The 15,771-nt window shown below is 37.8% G+C and overlaps 2 protein-coding genes across 2 annotated transcripts; both read right to left on the bottom strand.

Annotated features, from left to right (window-relative positions):
• Positions 1 to 4,831: 4,831 nt before the first annotated feature.
• LOC139142914 (calcium-activated chloride channel regulator 4A-like) lies at positions 4,832 to 6,969 on the bottom strand. The gene is made up of 4 exons (XM_070713107.1): positions 6,942 to 6,969; positions 6,148 to 6,318; positions 5,591 to 5,824; positions 4,832 to 5,103 (listed from the first exon to the last, which is right to left on the bottom strand). Exons 1-4 carry the CDS (start codon positions 6,967 to 6,969, stop codon positions 4,832 to 4,834), a joined length of 705 nt encoding a protein of 234 aa, XP_070569208.1.
• A 67-nt stretch (positions 6,970 to 7,036) lies between these two features.
• Positions 7,037 to 15,570, bottom strand: LOC139142905 (calcium-activated chloride channel regulator 1-like). Its single transcript, XM_070713095.1, has 8 exons — positions 15,412 to 15,570; positions 10,936 to 11,230; positions 10,366 to 10,652; positions 9,778 to 10,023; positions 9,097 to 9,321; positions 8,062 to 8,361; positions 7,671 to 7,907; positions 7,037 to 7,345 (listed from the first exon to the last, which is right to left on the bottom strand). The coding sequence occupies exons 1-8, from the start codon at positions 15,568 to 15,570 to the stop codon at positions 7,037 to 7,039; spliced, it is 2,058 nt and encodes a 685-aa protein (XP_070569196.1).
• Between the last annotated feature and the right edge of the window lie 201 nt (positions 15,571 to 15,771).

Raw genomic sequence — 15,771 nt, 5'->3', positions numbered from 1 at the left:
TATACACCTCGCATCAGAAGAGAATGTTGTTTACCAGGGCTTGCATGACAACCGTCACCTGATCTGCAGGGCGTCATTTGTAGGAAAACTCGCGTACATGTCAAAAGTACCCATGTATATTAAAAAAAGACACACTAAATCGCACGCGCTCATTCGCGAGCTCGCACACACAGGTAGGCGTATACGACATACACAATCTTATAGAAAGAGCAACTGAACAGCATATAGCTGCGTATGTCATTACCAAGATATCTATTATGAATTTTGAGTGGATAAAAACAAGTGTTCTTTGACAACTCCGAAGACTTCGATTGAAAAAGAGCTTGTCAGTAAACGTTACTTACAAGTTAAAGTGAAAGAATTTCGCTATTAACGGAGCATCGATCAAATAGTCGAAAATATGGTACATAGAAGAGTATCTAAATTTTTTCTAACTGCGACAAATCGTTATATTTTATACATCTACGAAATGATTACATATTGAATCTACGAGAATAGTTGATAGTCATGTATATGCGTTTGAAGTCGAAGTAAATTATACTATGTGCAACAAGTATTTAATTTGTATGTCGTTGTGGTTTTTTTCAAGGATTACATGTTAAGTACATAACTAGCTTTAAACACAAATCTAAAACGGTAATACTACAAAGCTATTATAACAGAAGTTCAACGATTGAAATGAAGTTCAATACATGTCTGCCTTAACAAGTTCAACATCAGACAGTCGTGGGGTCTGAGTACCCTTATTCGATATTATTTCAAATTTTGTTATCTTCTTGTAGTGACAGTACAGACCCGCAATCAAGGCAACTAAACCAACGATCACAGTGGCGCTTATGGCGATGATTGCAGCAATTTGCCAGCTATCTAACCCAGTAGAAATCGGCTCAACGTGCCCTACGGTCGTTGCGCTGGTGGATTGCATCGAAGGCGTGACTCCAGATGCTGGGGTTACGGAAGTTGCAATCGTTGTCGATGTTGAGGTCGGGGACGTAACGATCGTTGTTTGGGCGATGTTCGACGGTTGACCAGCATTTCTATTTTATTTTATTAAACCTTGTTTAACGAGGGTAGCCTGGTAAGCTTCAGTAAAGATGCTTATCTTCCCCAGGGCCCTCAAATGAACATACAAACTGATACAAAGCAGAACAACATGAAACATGACAAACAAAGCTAGAACAATACAATGCACAGAAAAAAGTGCAGGAGTCACCACCTGCACACAGGAGGAAAAAAATGCACAATCACAGTAGAAAACAAAAACAAATTTAACAAAAAAACTAAAACTTACAAACACAAAAAATTATACCCATAAGCTTTCAGGTAGGCAGTTTTAAAACTGCTTAATGAGTTACTAGATCTTATATTTAAATCGACATTATTCCACTGATTGGCACTATTTACAGTAAAGCCTTTTCGATAAAAATCCTTATTTGTTGCAGGAACCACTAACATTTTTGCATCTTGGATCTTGTAACTCTTTTATGATCAATTTCGGTAAAAAAACTTGTCAATATTGCGGTGCAAGATTATTTAAACATTTAAAAACCATACAAACATTCTTATAAACTATTCTATCTCGTAATGGCATTATATGCATTGTTTTAAAAAAATGCTCGTCGAAGCATTATACCTTGCATCACACATCACTCTGATAGCACGTTTCTGAATCTTATGCAACCTTTTCATAAACGGTGATGCTCCCCATAAATGACAACAGTAATCCAAGTGTGGTAAAATATAGCTATTATAAAAAAGTTTTCTTATATTCATAGGTAAAAACTGTCTTATTCTCTTGAGCAAAGCAATATTACTATTACTTTTTTAAAAATCTTGTCACAGTGCTGCTTCCATGACAGATTTTCATCGACAAGCGTACCAAGAATCTTTTCACAGTGTACTGCTTGCAATTCCGTTTCACCAAGATTACAGTCTAAAGTTTGTTTATTCAAATGTCTACGTCTTTGTTGCGTTGTTACAATCATTGTCTTTGTCTTGTCACATTAATGGCCATTCTATTATTCTTACACCAATTATGAACATTATTTAAGTCAGAGTTCAAAGTTGTCTCAATTTCTTGAATACATTTTGCACTGGTAGTTATGGTTGAATCATCTGTGTACAGTCAATGTTATTATCAATATAAAGTGGCAAATCATTTATGTAAATGATGAAAAATAAGGCCCAAGTATACTACCTTGGGGAACGCCAGTCAAAATATGTTGCTTTGTAGAGTAAAAATTTCTAAATTGAACCAATTGCATGCGATTTTGTAGGTAAGATTTAAACCACCGAAGAGATTTACCATCACACCTGTAAATTGATAATTTTTTCTAACAATACACTATGATCAACCAGATCAAAAGCTTTCTTAAGATCCAAAAACACTACTCCATTAATATTTCCATTATCCATAGCTTTTAGCCACAAGTTGCTAAGTTTAATCAAGGCTGTTTCGCACGAATGGTGCTCTCTAAATCCTGATTGAGAATTGTTCAATAGCGGCTTGATATGCTTGTACAACTGAATGTGCACATGCTTTTCAATAATTTTGGAGACAATTGGTAGTATTGAAACTTGTCTGTAGTTACAAAGGTCTTGTTTTTAACCAGCCTTGAACAAGGGAACAACTCGGGCTACTTTCCATTGATCAGGAAATATACCGGATTTTATACTAAGATTGAAAATTTTGCATAGTGAGGGGGCAATGATAGTAGCAGATAATTTAAGCATTTTTGCACTCAGATTATCTAATCCAGTCGCCTTGTTATTGCACAATTCCTTCAAACACCTAGTTACGAATTCTGGTTTCATATATGTTATTTCAAAATTATTTACTTGATGAAAGTGTTTATGTACATGATGTTTTAACTTCATATGTTTGTCATCCATACTTTGATTATTAATATTATCAGAAGAGACATAATTCTTTGAAACATTTACAAAAAAGTCATTAAATGCATTTGCAATGGCCTCAGGGTCAGTAAGTTCTGTGTTTTTTTACTTTTAATATAGTTGACTGCGAAGAACTTTTTACACCTGTTATCTCTCTTAAATACTTCCAAAGCTTATCGGTGTTGTGTTTGTTTTCTTCTATAAGTGTTTTGTAGTAATCTTTCTTTGATGATTTAATAAGCTTATTCACCCTATTTCTTCTCCACATCTTATACTCATCATACTTCTTTTGAGACTTAGCCTTGTCACGCCTGTTGAATGGCCTGAACAATATCCTCTGTGAGCCATTCAGGTTGCACCGCCCTTTTAACCCTTTTCTCTTTCCAAGGGCGTGCTTGTCTAAAACATCCTGGTATAATTTACACCAAGCATCTAGACTATCGTTTGGGTCATCATAAATATCCAACACAGACCACGGTATTTCCTCTAAATCTACAAGAAAATTTGCCAGCTCAAAATTCTTGTAACATCTATATTTAATGGTAAGAGGATTAGCCTTACATGAAAAATTATGTTTCCTAACTATACTAATCGGGTAGTGATCACTAAGACCATAGGGTTTAACATTTACACACCGTACGTTATTGACATTATTAACATATATGTGATCAAGTAATGTTCTAGATGTTTCCGTAACCCTTGTTGGCTGTGTTATTAATTGAGTTAATTGAAAAGAGATGATCAAATCCTCCCATTGCGGATGTTTATCTATACCATTCATTAAATCGATGTTAAAATCCCCTAAAATATATATTTCTTTTGCTTCGCTATCAGCTTTTTCTAATTGCTTTTCAAAAATTGGCATCCACCAGTTTAAATTGTGATATTGGGGTCTATTACCACTGCAATGAGTAAACCTTTTGTTCTTGGGTAATTGACTTCCATCCATAGAACCTCTATCTGGTCGTCCTGGAGATCGGGTCGTGGAATATGGGTACTGAATCTTTAATGTAAGCAGCCACTCCTCCGTGCATCTTGTTATCTGACCGATCGCGTCTGATTGTGTCATAGCCTGCAATTGACACACTTGCATCAGAATGGATTCAGTTAGCCAGGTTTCACTGATACCAAGTATATCTGAATCAATTTTAGGATCTTCGAGGTAGCAGTGCCGTAGTTGGTCAAGCTTGCAATCCTGGAGGCCTCGTACACTCCAGTGGCTGATCTTCAAACCAGCTGGAAGGTCTCTTGTCAGGACCTTAGCAATATGAGTGTTTCCATATAAGAATGAGCTCCTGAGTTACACAATAGGTAGTCATAATGAACAGTATTTTGATTTAATGTTACCATAGATTGCTCCAACTTTGGGATATACAAGAATGTTCCCACAAGAAACTGCTTGGCTATAATGCCAGTGGTGATTGGTGATTGCTGCAATTTCTGGGGTATAGCTTGAGAAGTGATTTACCATTGTGTATCATTACTAGCAGGTTGATTTGAATGTGTTAACCAATCAGAAGTGGAGTTCTCTGTAGCATTCCACTGAACAAGTTGAATTGTAATACTTAGCAATACTGCCACAAGCAGAATGTCTACAACAGTACTGTCACCTGGTCTGCTTCTTTGTTTCTCTGTCTTCTACGCATTCTCCTTAGTTGAAATAAACCAATCACGACTCTATGCTGCACACTAGTGTGACCCATGTAGTCAATTACTGATGCAAACAGATGGTTCGACCATAACAGGCAATTATGCAGTAGAACAATCGATGAAATTACAGGCAGTGAGGCAAAACATGGACAACGGATATCATTTGAAGAATCTTGCATGTGCCAGAGAAGAAGACCAGTAATATTGGATTTTCTTGAAAAATACCTTGAAATTGTCCTAGCCGTTTACCATGAAGTACTTGGATGTGTTATACTGCCAATGGTTGTTAAAAAAACGCAACATCTGCGACGGAACACAACAAAACAGCAATTTCTGTGGCATCGTTTCCGACATCGTCAATTGCTCGAATAGAGAAGTAATATGTGAAACCTACGCCGCTAGAGGGCATTTTAAGGGTGACCGACTCAGCTCCTCCACTTGGCAGAGGGTCTGACAGTGTACCATCCGTGAGGTTGTCGTTCGATAATTGGTCACAGTTCTCGAAGTCGTGTGCAACCGTGGAGAAATTAGTGTCGTATCGTAGGTCATACAGGGAAGCTGTAAAATCAAATAAATAAGTAAAATTGTTTTCCCTTGCGGGGAATACTGTAAATGAAATTTACTGAGGGAGTGTGTTGAAAATTACATCGCTCATTGCATGATAAGGAAATTGTGAATATTTCCTAATAAACAGGACTTTTAATTTTCTCGAAACTTGGCATCAGAATGATGTATTTATGCGTGTAACGCGAACAACGGCTTTTTGGTCAGTTGAAAATAAGGACATTAAGGCCCACGCTTCTGCAACAACGTTGGTTAGTTGTGGCAGCGACAAAGTCAATGTATTGAAATCGGCCTCATGTATCTGATTTTGCCCTATCGGTGATCCTGATTAATTCTCCAGAAAACCTTCAACTTATAATAGACCTATTTTATATAGATTCGGTTAACTCATCATATAGGCAATGGGCTTCACGTTATACAAATTGAAGAAACTATCAGCTTATGAAGCCTATTTACTCGTAACTCAGGCTGAATCGTTTACCTGTACCCTGATCATGATCATCACCAGTCGCAGTCCACGTCAGAGTGACGGTTGAATTGTCGACGGATGTCTTAACGACTCGTAGGTCTGTAATTCGTGAAGGTGGGAACGGGTCGGCGTTTGGGTCACTCCAATCAACATAGTCCACGTTATCGTCAACCTGTATGACGCCCCCTGACGCCACTCTGTTGAAATCACCCACTGGTGTGGCTTCGGTTTTCTCCGGTATGACAGCTGTAGGTTACATGGATTAGTCATTTCGTAAAACGTAGCCTACTACTCTTAAAAGTGCCCTTGTTTTATATAAACTTCCTGCAAAAGAGCCTAAATTGGAGCTCAGTTACTGTTACTATGCAAAACGGGTATGTTGATCCCTCTAAGCAATTTATCTTGTCCATGTCAACATGTATGAATTCATGAGATCCGGGATTCGTGACATTTTCTATGTTTAAAATAGAACAATTATCTATAATACACTGGAATGGTATATTTACACGTGATAGACATGTCACGGTACCCGATAATGTTCACAGAATGGTCATGATAATTAATCTTACAGTAATTTCGAGGCATTGCTCCGAGGCGACTCGTCACCTTGGAAACGGCATTGCCGTCAACATCGTTGGCGGTAACCTGGATATTGTAGCGACACGCTGTGGAGCAGTATGCTTCAACGAATTCCACAAAATATCCGGAATAAACTCCATCGTCCCTAGTTATGTCAGCGCCTAGTTTGACAGTTGGGAAACATTTGATAAATTGTCATTAAATAAGATTATATATGGGTTTGTGAAGTGCACAAATAGACGCTGTATCCCAGCTCCTTTGTTATTTATGGCTGAGCATCTTCCATCGTTAGATTGTTACACGGTTATTTATCAAGCAGTCGAGGGACAAAGTAGCTCTTTTTTAGAAGATGCATAATTGTTTGATATGAAGAGTAATTTGAGTCTTTTTACTTCTTGAAACACTGGTCAACTGTAGATATTTCAACTCTGCTCGCAGCCAGACAAGTTTAAACATTCAGTGAAGCATTTGCGGTCTGTACCGAAAATTCAAGTTCCTTGCACAAGTGTTTGCATGCATACCTGAACATAAATGTATTACCTTGTTACACACAGTTTGGACCTCTAGGAAGCTTTTAGGATGAAATGTTACTACATAGGGTTGTCTTTAATATAGATGAGGATAGAAGCTTTCACTTTACACTCTTGCAATGTTTATTTGTGGGTAAGCAAGTAGAAATAGGAAGAAGTCCATTTCGTCTGGAGGTAAAAGGCGAAGTCATTCGTTTGTAGCAAATGATTAATTGTTTACAATGCAGCAGTTAGGTACTGTCGTCATTTCGTACACCGAATGACTTTATGCAAGTATTCCATGTTTTCTTGGTGTCACAAAAATGTCAAAAAGAGGACTTATTCCTGTAAAACCTTAATACCAAGGTCTTTATACTGAGAAGCGTGAAAAAATAAACCGACCTGTGCCCGAATCAAACAACTGAAGCTCTACAATGTCGAATGGACTTGGTCGTTCTATGGCGGCGATGACGTGAGCGTTCAAAACTGGACTATGGCCCTGCTTTACGTCAGCGTAGATGGTTGCCATTGGTGGAGACTCCGTGACCGTGTCGGAACTAGGTGTGGAGCTCAGTCTAATTGGTTCAGTCGACGAATCGATGGACTTTGAGTCTATTGAAATTTCTACCACTTGATTCCTGCTATCCGGGTTATGAACTTCATAAAGCCATTCTCCAACCTGTGAGAGATGTGATTTTTGTTTCTTAGTTTGTTTTTTTGATTATGCAGCAGTTTTTAAATTGATTTTGTTTACGAAGGCACCGAGTTTTCGTCAACAATCAACTGCAAAAGCTGTACACTCAAATACATTTTATTTTCTCAGTCCGTAAACTTACCAATTCTTATCATAGCACAGTGATGTTGACGTCATGGTGTATATTTCTTGTTGTCATGACAACGTCAACGTCATACCCGGATAAAATAATATATGATGGTAAAAAAAATTCCAGCGAACATAATGAGACAAGTGATAGAATGAGGAATATGTCGCAAGAAATTCGTACCTCAGCTATGTCGTCGATAGCGACGATAATGGCACGACTTGCGGAATTGCTATCATACTGCGGGTCGTTGCTGTCGATGATACCACCGTTGGGCCGGGTTATTTTCACGTCAACGGCTTGGTTGCTGCCAAAGTCCCAAAAGAAGAAAAAAATCGTGTCTCGGCCTATGGTAGAATCAATATGTATGCTTCCAAAATCCGTCGTTCGTGCCAATATAGTAGTTTTATAACTCGCGAGCTGAAATAGAGGAAATTATTTTGATTTTTAAGGACACAGTTTTTGAGTATTGAATGATAAAGGGATTTATAACTGATATTTTGTTTTAAATTAAAGGAAACATAAGGGCCAGAAACTTTCACTTCTTTACAACATGACGCGTGGCATACTTTACCTGAACAGGCGTCTCCGAGCTGGAGCTGGTCCGTTCCGTAAAAGACGCTGTAAAACAGTCATGGAGTGCGGTGGAGTCGTCACTCTCTGAATACCAGCACGATTTGCCGTTAGTTCTTTCAGAGAGCTCCACAAGTTTCGGGTCGGCCTGGCTACTGAAGGCGAGGGTGTCTACGATAACATTTCTGTCTTCCAGGTAGGGTAGGGTTTCATCAATGTAGGGTGGTACATTTTCTGCACCGTCTGTGGTGAGGAAAATGACGCCACCAGCTGCTTGTCCGAAGTGACTTCTCTCAAAAACCTGATAACAAGAGACATTCTTGCATTTGTATTTACCTTACAAAATATCATCTCTGTTCGCTCTTAATTTCAGTAAAATAAGTCTTTAATTCTTTAAGATTAGGAAAAATACTATTGTTATTTTCGAACTGAACAGTTGTTGCTGTCATGTAAAGGTGCGAATTATACTACCTATACCTTATATGTGAATGCAGAACAATCAGTTGACCATATTAATTGCTTTACAATATTTTAGTACGGGCAACAGGTTATACCATAGACACTCAAAAAGTCTAGGAAACACAATATCTCAATGTCTGTGAAGTTGTACAGTGACTGCCATATCATTGCGTGAGTTAAAATACATATTAAGGTAGTATGCACCTCAAAAGTGAAAGACTTAAACTTTTGCTCTAACTTTCCTCAAAGAATCTTTCAATCATTCTCTTTCAAAATCAAGAATAAAATTCGGGGTCACCATGCAAATTTTGGTACTAGAGAAACAAATTACCCAAGATTTATCGATGTCAGAAATTCAAAATGGCCGCTATCCCTGTGTTAACTCTATGGAGAAAAATAAAAATTTTCGAATTTCGAAAAACTAAGCCGGTGAAAAGTTTTCTTTCACCAAGAGCTTTAAAATGAACACCCACATGTGGTATATCAGAAGAGAATTGTAAAAGTTTGAGAGTCTTAATATATGTCCCCGAGGTGCGTCCTACCTTAAAGTAACAATATACAACTGACAGGAACTTACAAACACTCCTTCCTTTAACCCGCATCCAATGCATGTTCCCCCTGAAGCTCTTGTTGGCAGTAAGTTGATCAGATTTTCTCTTGTCTGTTCGTCAACAATCTTCGTAAGAGGAGCTAATTCCGTAGCAGTAGAGCCAAATTGGACGATGCCGACCCAGCTGTCGTCAGGCAAAGTCGAACCGATGTATTTAGACGCGGCTTGGTGCTGTAATTCCATCCTAGAATTCTGCAAAATGTTATTAGAACACGCTTGGAACTAATTAGGGATAATTGGTTCTTCATATTTTTCAAAATTCTCAAAAGTGTTAGGTGCCCTATAGCTGAATGTTACAATATTACAAATTACTCATAAAATCAAGTGTAAAAGAAAAGCAGATGAGCTTAATTTGCAGATGCAACCGACTTTACTTCAGCGTCCAATTATCCCAAATCAGTTCCAATCTTGTTCTAGTAATTTTTTGTTAAAGTGTACTAAAACATTTTTTTCAAAATATGTATAGTTTATAATACTTCATGTATTTCAAGAGTAATTTCAAGAGTATCTATTGTTTGCCCTATTAAAAGTTGCTCCTTGATATTCAAAATGCGCCTCTTTTATTTGTGTACAACACCATTGACCGTCAAGGTGTAAGTTTATTTGACCTTGTTAACTGATCCAGATATTTAGGAGAAGGAAACTCACTGAGCCCATGCTTCCAGAGATGTCCATCACAAGCACAGTGCGGAAATCTGTTTCCTTGACTACGCTGAATGTAGGCGTGGTATTCAGATCAGAACGAGATGGATTTGCATTCTGGAAATCCAAGGAATTGTCCATCACATCCCAGGCACTTCTGTACGCACACTGTGTGTTGTGTTTATTCAGAGCCAGAGGGTTGTGCCTCAATGTAGGGTCACCGTTCGGGTCACTGTGACAGAAATGGATTACCTGGAGATAAAATAGGTGCAAAAAGTGACGAAATCTATATCGGTTTGCGATCACATTAAAAATCAACGTGTCAAAACCTGTCGATGTTTTTAGTCAAAGCCGGGCAACTGGTTCTAGAACAACAGAAAGATAAACAACAGGATTGGCATCTTATTTGATAAAGTATTCTTATACAGAGAGACATAACGCGTTCACAGCAATAGAAAAGAGTTTCCGGTTTGAAAATGGTCTTTTGAAGTTTCAGATGAATCATGAAAAGTTCAGGAAATCGAATTTCGCTGAACAAAAATTGTCGTAATACATAACTAACAGCAGTGAAGATACCGCAAAGTTTACACTTACAGAAGAAAGATAATTTGCAAACATATACGATGCTGCTGCAGTGTTGGCTGGGGAGGGATAGAATCGACAGTTCGGGCCTGGCAGTCGTCCAGAATCTGGATCCGTGTTGCAGAGTGCCGCCCTGTTAGTGTTAGGGTCTACCTCAACCGATATCCCCGTGACAGCATCAGAACACCTGCTTGGCTCTACTCGTCCATTGGGATCCAAATAAAAGTGTTCGTCTTCCCCTGGGTATTCATCGAATATTCCCCACTGTAAGTGACCCCACTCGTGTACAATGACCTTACCTGCAGAAACAAAAATGCTTGACTGTCAACTACCCTAAAATGTGCGAATTTAATAATATTTTTGTTTAATTTATCATCAGCCATTAAGACATCGCTTATTAGAATTGTGCCTGGCAACCTAAACCATTTAAAAATTTGATATAACTTTTGTGTGTATTTGATTTCCAGGTGTACAATGAAATTTAGAGAAAAGTGCAGCGGGTATATTCAAGGTCGGTGTCGGCATATAAACAATAGCGCACTAACACTGCTAGTACGCATGCGCAAAAAACCTACAGGCTACCTGATTCACCCCAATTGTATTCAGAGTATTCTCTGTCAACTATCCACCTCGGAGTCAGATGAATGTACTCGGCCTTTTCACCACAGGGACGGGTTTGCTGGGCGTAGGGACTGTCACCGTAGTCAGCGTTAGCATGATCAACGATAACATTAGCAATGTCATATCGTTCAGTTGTGGATGGATTTGTCGTTATGTTGTCGCTCCAAGTCTTCGGAAGCAGTATTGTGACGTCGCCGAAAACGGCTCGATGATTGGTCGCTTCATAAAGATAGTGCGATGCATCGGAGAAGATTTCCTGCAGGGGAAACGGAAATATTCAAATTACTTCACAAAGATGGCGGACCTGAAGAAATTATTTCTCCTGTCATTAAATCATTACATGCGATGCTCAAAATGAAATCAATCACGGTCCCTCCACAAAACTAATATTTGTAAAACACGGTTCTTCACAAGTACACAGTCCTCTAAACTAATTGAAAATGTCCGATTTGAAGTCAGCTTTAAGAGTAGTTGCTTCGGGATGTCGACATACAAGCAATTTATTCAGGAAAGTATGAGTAATTAAGATAGAATATACGAACTTTTGGGGATATTTGTAAATGCCCTTTTTTCCGCTGCATTGTATCTTAAGCCGGTGTAACTATAAGTATTTCCCAGTGTTTTATTCTGCTTCGGAAATGCAACTTATTGTTAGGGAGCGTTCAGTTATTACGGCCGGAGGTGGGCCGGCAAAATCAAGGGGGGTCACCTCAAATTTGAAAACTGCAAAGGGGGTTGTGTAATTTTCAAACAGCTCAGAGGGGGTCACTTGATTTTTATAAGCATCCGTCCCGTCAAAACGCAGTTTCAGTGTTCAGAAATATTCTGAGAGATAAAAATCATTCGCTGCATGATTTCATTCGCTGAAGTCGTTAAATTGTAAATCTGAACAAAAGTATAATTATCTGTCGCATAATTATCTTGACTTGGCAACTCTGAGGCTTGTCTTATTGTCAAAGGAGCTCACTGAGGTCAATGAACAATTCATATTACTTACATATTAGAGATATGGCAAGTTTAAATAGATACCTGTAGACTACAAGTACCATGGAAAGTTAAATAATTCTTTTAGGTGAAATTCTAAAATCAAATTTCCTGCACATATATCCATCTGTAACCACCCTAGTCTAATCAGGGACATTAATATTAATACTCAAGAGTACATAAATACACAGATTTACCCATTTTTGTATTAGAAAAAAAATATTTATAGTTGCCTCATAGACTCCCATGTACAGTGAATCTACATTTCAGTGAAATTCCAAAATCCAATTTTTGGCGAACACATCCATTTGTTACCACCCTAGTCTAATCAAGTTCATTGATGTTAATAAGCGGGAGTACATAAATACACAGATTTACCTATTTTTGTATTGGAAAAAAAATGTTTATACTTTCCTCATAGATTCCCATGTATAGTGGATGAACACTTTTAGTGAAATTTCAAAATCAGATTTCTTGCACACATAATATGCACCTTTAACCATCATATGCTAATCAAGTACAATTATGTTAATTATTCAATGTCTGTACATGCTCAAGTATAGCAAGTTTTTTATTGGAAAATAAAATTATTCACAATTTTATCATAGACTCCTATGTATAGTGGTGGAACATTTTTGGTGAAATTCTAAAGTCAAATTTTTTGTCAACATACAAGTTATAAGTACATTTATGTCAATTATCAAACATCTATAAATGCATAGATATAGTTTTGTATTAAAAAAGTATTACGTAGTTTTCTCATACACTATCATGTAGAGTGAATCAACATTATCAACAGCTGATCATCAATTAAATACAAATATCCAAAATTTGTACACACACGCTTCCGCACAAATATTGCGATCTACATGTAATTTCTGTCTAATCCCTATGAGGGGTAATTTCAAAATTATAGCAATTCTGAAGGGGAAAGTTGATCATTAACACTTTGTGAGTTTGTATTAAGGAGGGTCATTTGAAAATATCTGAGAATCTTTTTGGAGGATTCTATCCCCGAGGTGTATGTGTGTGCAGCTTTACTCAAGCAATGTGGGGGGTCATGAATTTTTTGTCATCTTAAAAGGGGGGTCATCAATGTTTTGGTGCAATGGGTAGGGGGATTCACTTATTTTGCTTGATGCGCAGGAAGAATTTGCCGGCCCACCGCCGGCCATAATAACTGACCGCTCCCTTATACTTCCTAAATGAGGTCGAAATTCTCATAGTGTCAATCTTAACAATATAGCCTCCATGAGCAATGTCCTGTGTTCTTGTTAAAAAGGCAAATCTAGTCTGGACTAGAATCAAATTATAAGATACTAACAATGTATACTGAAGTAAATGTCATTCACTTATAAATGCAATTCCTTACATCTAGTCTGGAACAAGAATTGTCATGTTATCTATACGTACAAATATAGTCAATTAAATATTTTTCAGTATTTTCAAAAACTTATCGACTTGTAGATGTGCAGCGGTGTATTGTCTTGTACTGTACGCTGTCCTTAAACTTAGTTAAAGCCTTGATGGATTTGGTATGGATATGTACGTGCAATGATAGAGTATACAAGCACGCACATGGACTGACAAGCAGAGAGTTCTCTGTAAGGGTGACCCTTTTATGTTTTTGTTTGTTTGTTTGTTTGTTTGTTTGTTTGTTTGTTTGGGAGGGGGGTTGGTTTTTTTCTCATCTCCAGAGGAATACTCGGGCAGGGAGGGCGGTCGAAACAAAAAAACGAGTACCAAAAAAATATGTAGTTGTTTCAGTTCAATGTGCTGTCCTTTCAGTCTCTACAATTTTTAAGTACAAAAAAACGTGTTCTTGTTTCAGTTCAATGTTCTGTCCATTCAGTCACTGCAATTTCTTGTCTTTCAGTTCAGTGTTCTGTGCTCTCTTTCCTTTCAGCCTGAGTCGCTGCGATCTCACAATTTCATGGTGGTGGTGCTGTTGCTAGGATTATCGCCTCAGAGGCGGTGCAAATAAAAAGTTGTTTTTTTTGTTGTTGTTTTTGTTTTGTTTTTTTTCCATGTCGGAGCTGAAATTTACGATCGGTCAGGAGATGAGAAACACAAAAATAAAAATTGTCGCCCTAAGTTCTCCTATACTTAAACGCGTCCTCTTGAGCTAAAGATTTAAGTAACATACTAAAATATAAAATCAAGAATGTATACAAAGGCATGGCACTTACTTACTAATAACTTGCTCTGTACAGTGATTATTGGTATATTTTATATCTATAATATAAGTATGATGACAATATCATAATAATTATACTTGCATTCTATATGTTTCTCATATACTATTTCATGATTAATATGATTCCCACCTGATAAGGTCAGCTGCTACAAGTCATAACTCTGCATTCATAAATATCGCAGAGGCTGGGGGCATATAGCGTTGAATCTGTTTTTGAATCCCTATGTCTGATTTAACATATACAATTGACTGTTGTGAAGTAATTCTCTTAAATTCCCGGAATACACGAAAAATTGTTTTCCTTAGTAATTCTCTGTGATAAACATTTGAATAAATGCAGTACAGTCGCTCCCGGTGGCGATGCCAAGTTTTAGACATCGGAACTAGTAAACTTTAAACAATGTGTGGATCATTGCCAGTATATCGTGGATGCTTTCTGAATCAGTAAAGGTGGCATGTTTGCGAATTTATAAAGTTTCTTCGGGGCGAGAAAGTTGACTTCACAGCAGCAACACTCAAAAAAGAAATTAAGTACCAAAGTGGTCAGATTTGTTTGTTTAGAGTCTATTTCTTCAGTTCCTAGAGATACTTGCGCCCCACTACACATCGACTCGAGTAAAGGGACCATTGCCTTCAGCGATACCGACGAATTCCTATTTTAACTTAACTCTCCGGAATAAACGTAAACTGTCGAAATTTCGTAAATTTACTAAATTTCTTCTGGGCAAAACGATTTACTTCACGGTGACAATCGAAAAAGTAGTGTAGCGATAGAAAAACTGAAGTCTATTTCTACAGTCCCCCGAGATACTTGCGCCCCACTAAACATCGTCTGAAGTACCCATTGTCTTCAGCGATACCGACTTTTGTTGTGTCTTTACGTCATCGTCATTATTATACTGTAATTTAAAGATAGTGAATGGTATTTTAAGTTGGCTAGAAGAAATGTACCTTCCTAAGGTAACAAAAGAAAATAATTAAAATGAAAAATGGGTTTGTGTCCAAACAATGTAAAAAATAACTGTAGTGCAATATCTGTGGCACGAAAAACCTGCAAATGACGTACACGTTTAGATCTAAAATTTGATTCAATCTAACATTCATCGAGAAATACGGGCAGTGTCCTTTTTCTCTGCTACACTCTAATCGTCGTTCTGACCACTTTAAAATAAAGTCACACATCTTGAGAGAAGTGGATTTCCAAACCATGCCCAGCGCTGGTGAAAGAGCCACAAATGTAGCAATATCGTGTTTACCTTGATGTAATCGACTAATCTGTAATCCTCGTCGACTTTCTCGTTGATTGCAACCAGTATAGTGGTGTATTTGTTGTTGACCAAGTCGATCCGATTGCGAGTGAAGCAAGGATTGGCAAGGAGAGCCACCATCAGGAACGGAACACGCAAGCCAGCCATCATCGCTCAGGACTGCCACAGGTGGACTGATCTGAAGTGTTCTGTTGGTCACCTTTATATCATGCAATGCCTTCGTTAAAGAGTTAACTGTCAACTCCACTGACACAAAAAATAATTGAATACCAGCCCTGCTTATTTATTCAAAACGAAACAGGATATACAACCAAAATCAATTCAGCATGCCACGGTAAACAATCAACA

Source organism: Ptychodera flava, chromosome 1 (genome assembly GCF_041260155.1).
Source record: "Ptychodera flava strain L36383 chromosome 1, AS_Pfla_20210202, whole genome shotgun sequence".
In the NCBI taxonomy this organism is placed as follows: domain Eukaryota; kingdom Metazoa; phylum Hemichordata; class Enteropneusta; family Ptychoderidae; genus Ptychodera; species Ptychodera flava.
This window is presented reverse-complemented; position numbering and strand designations above follow the sequence as displayed.

What these genes read in the sequence shown, in the direction of transcription:
- LOC139142905 (XM_070713095.1), bottom strand. Translation starts at nt 15,570, where the DNA reads ATGGCTGGCTTGCGTGTTCCGTTCCTGATGGTGGCTCTCCTTGCCAAT. An exon ending in TCTCTGGAAGCATGGGCTCA is followed by an intron (nt 9,322 to 9,777) that starts GTGAGTTTCCTT and finishes AACATTTTGCAG; the next exon opens with AATTCTAGGATGGAATTACA. An exon ending in CTATCGACGACATAGCTGAG is followed by an intron (nt 7,346 to 7,670) that starts GTACGAATTTCT and finishes CATCTCTCACAG; the next exon opens with GTTGGAGAATGGCTTTATGA.
- LOC139142914 (XM_070713107.1), bottom strand. Translation starts at nt 6,969, where the DNA reads ATGGAATACTTGCATAAAGTCATTCGGT. An exon ending in CTTGCATAAAGTCATTCGGT is followed by an intron (nt 6,319 to 6,941) that starts GTACGAAATGAC and finishes CTGTCAAACTAG; the next exon opens with GCGCTGACATAACTAGGGAC. An exon ending in TGATCATGATCAGGGTACAG is followed by an intron (nt 5,104 to 5,590) that starts GTAAACGATTCA and finishes TTGATTTTACAG; the next exon opens with CTTCCCTGTATGACCTACGA.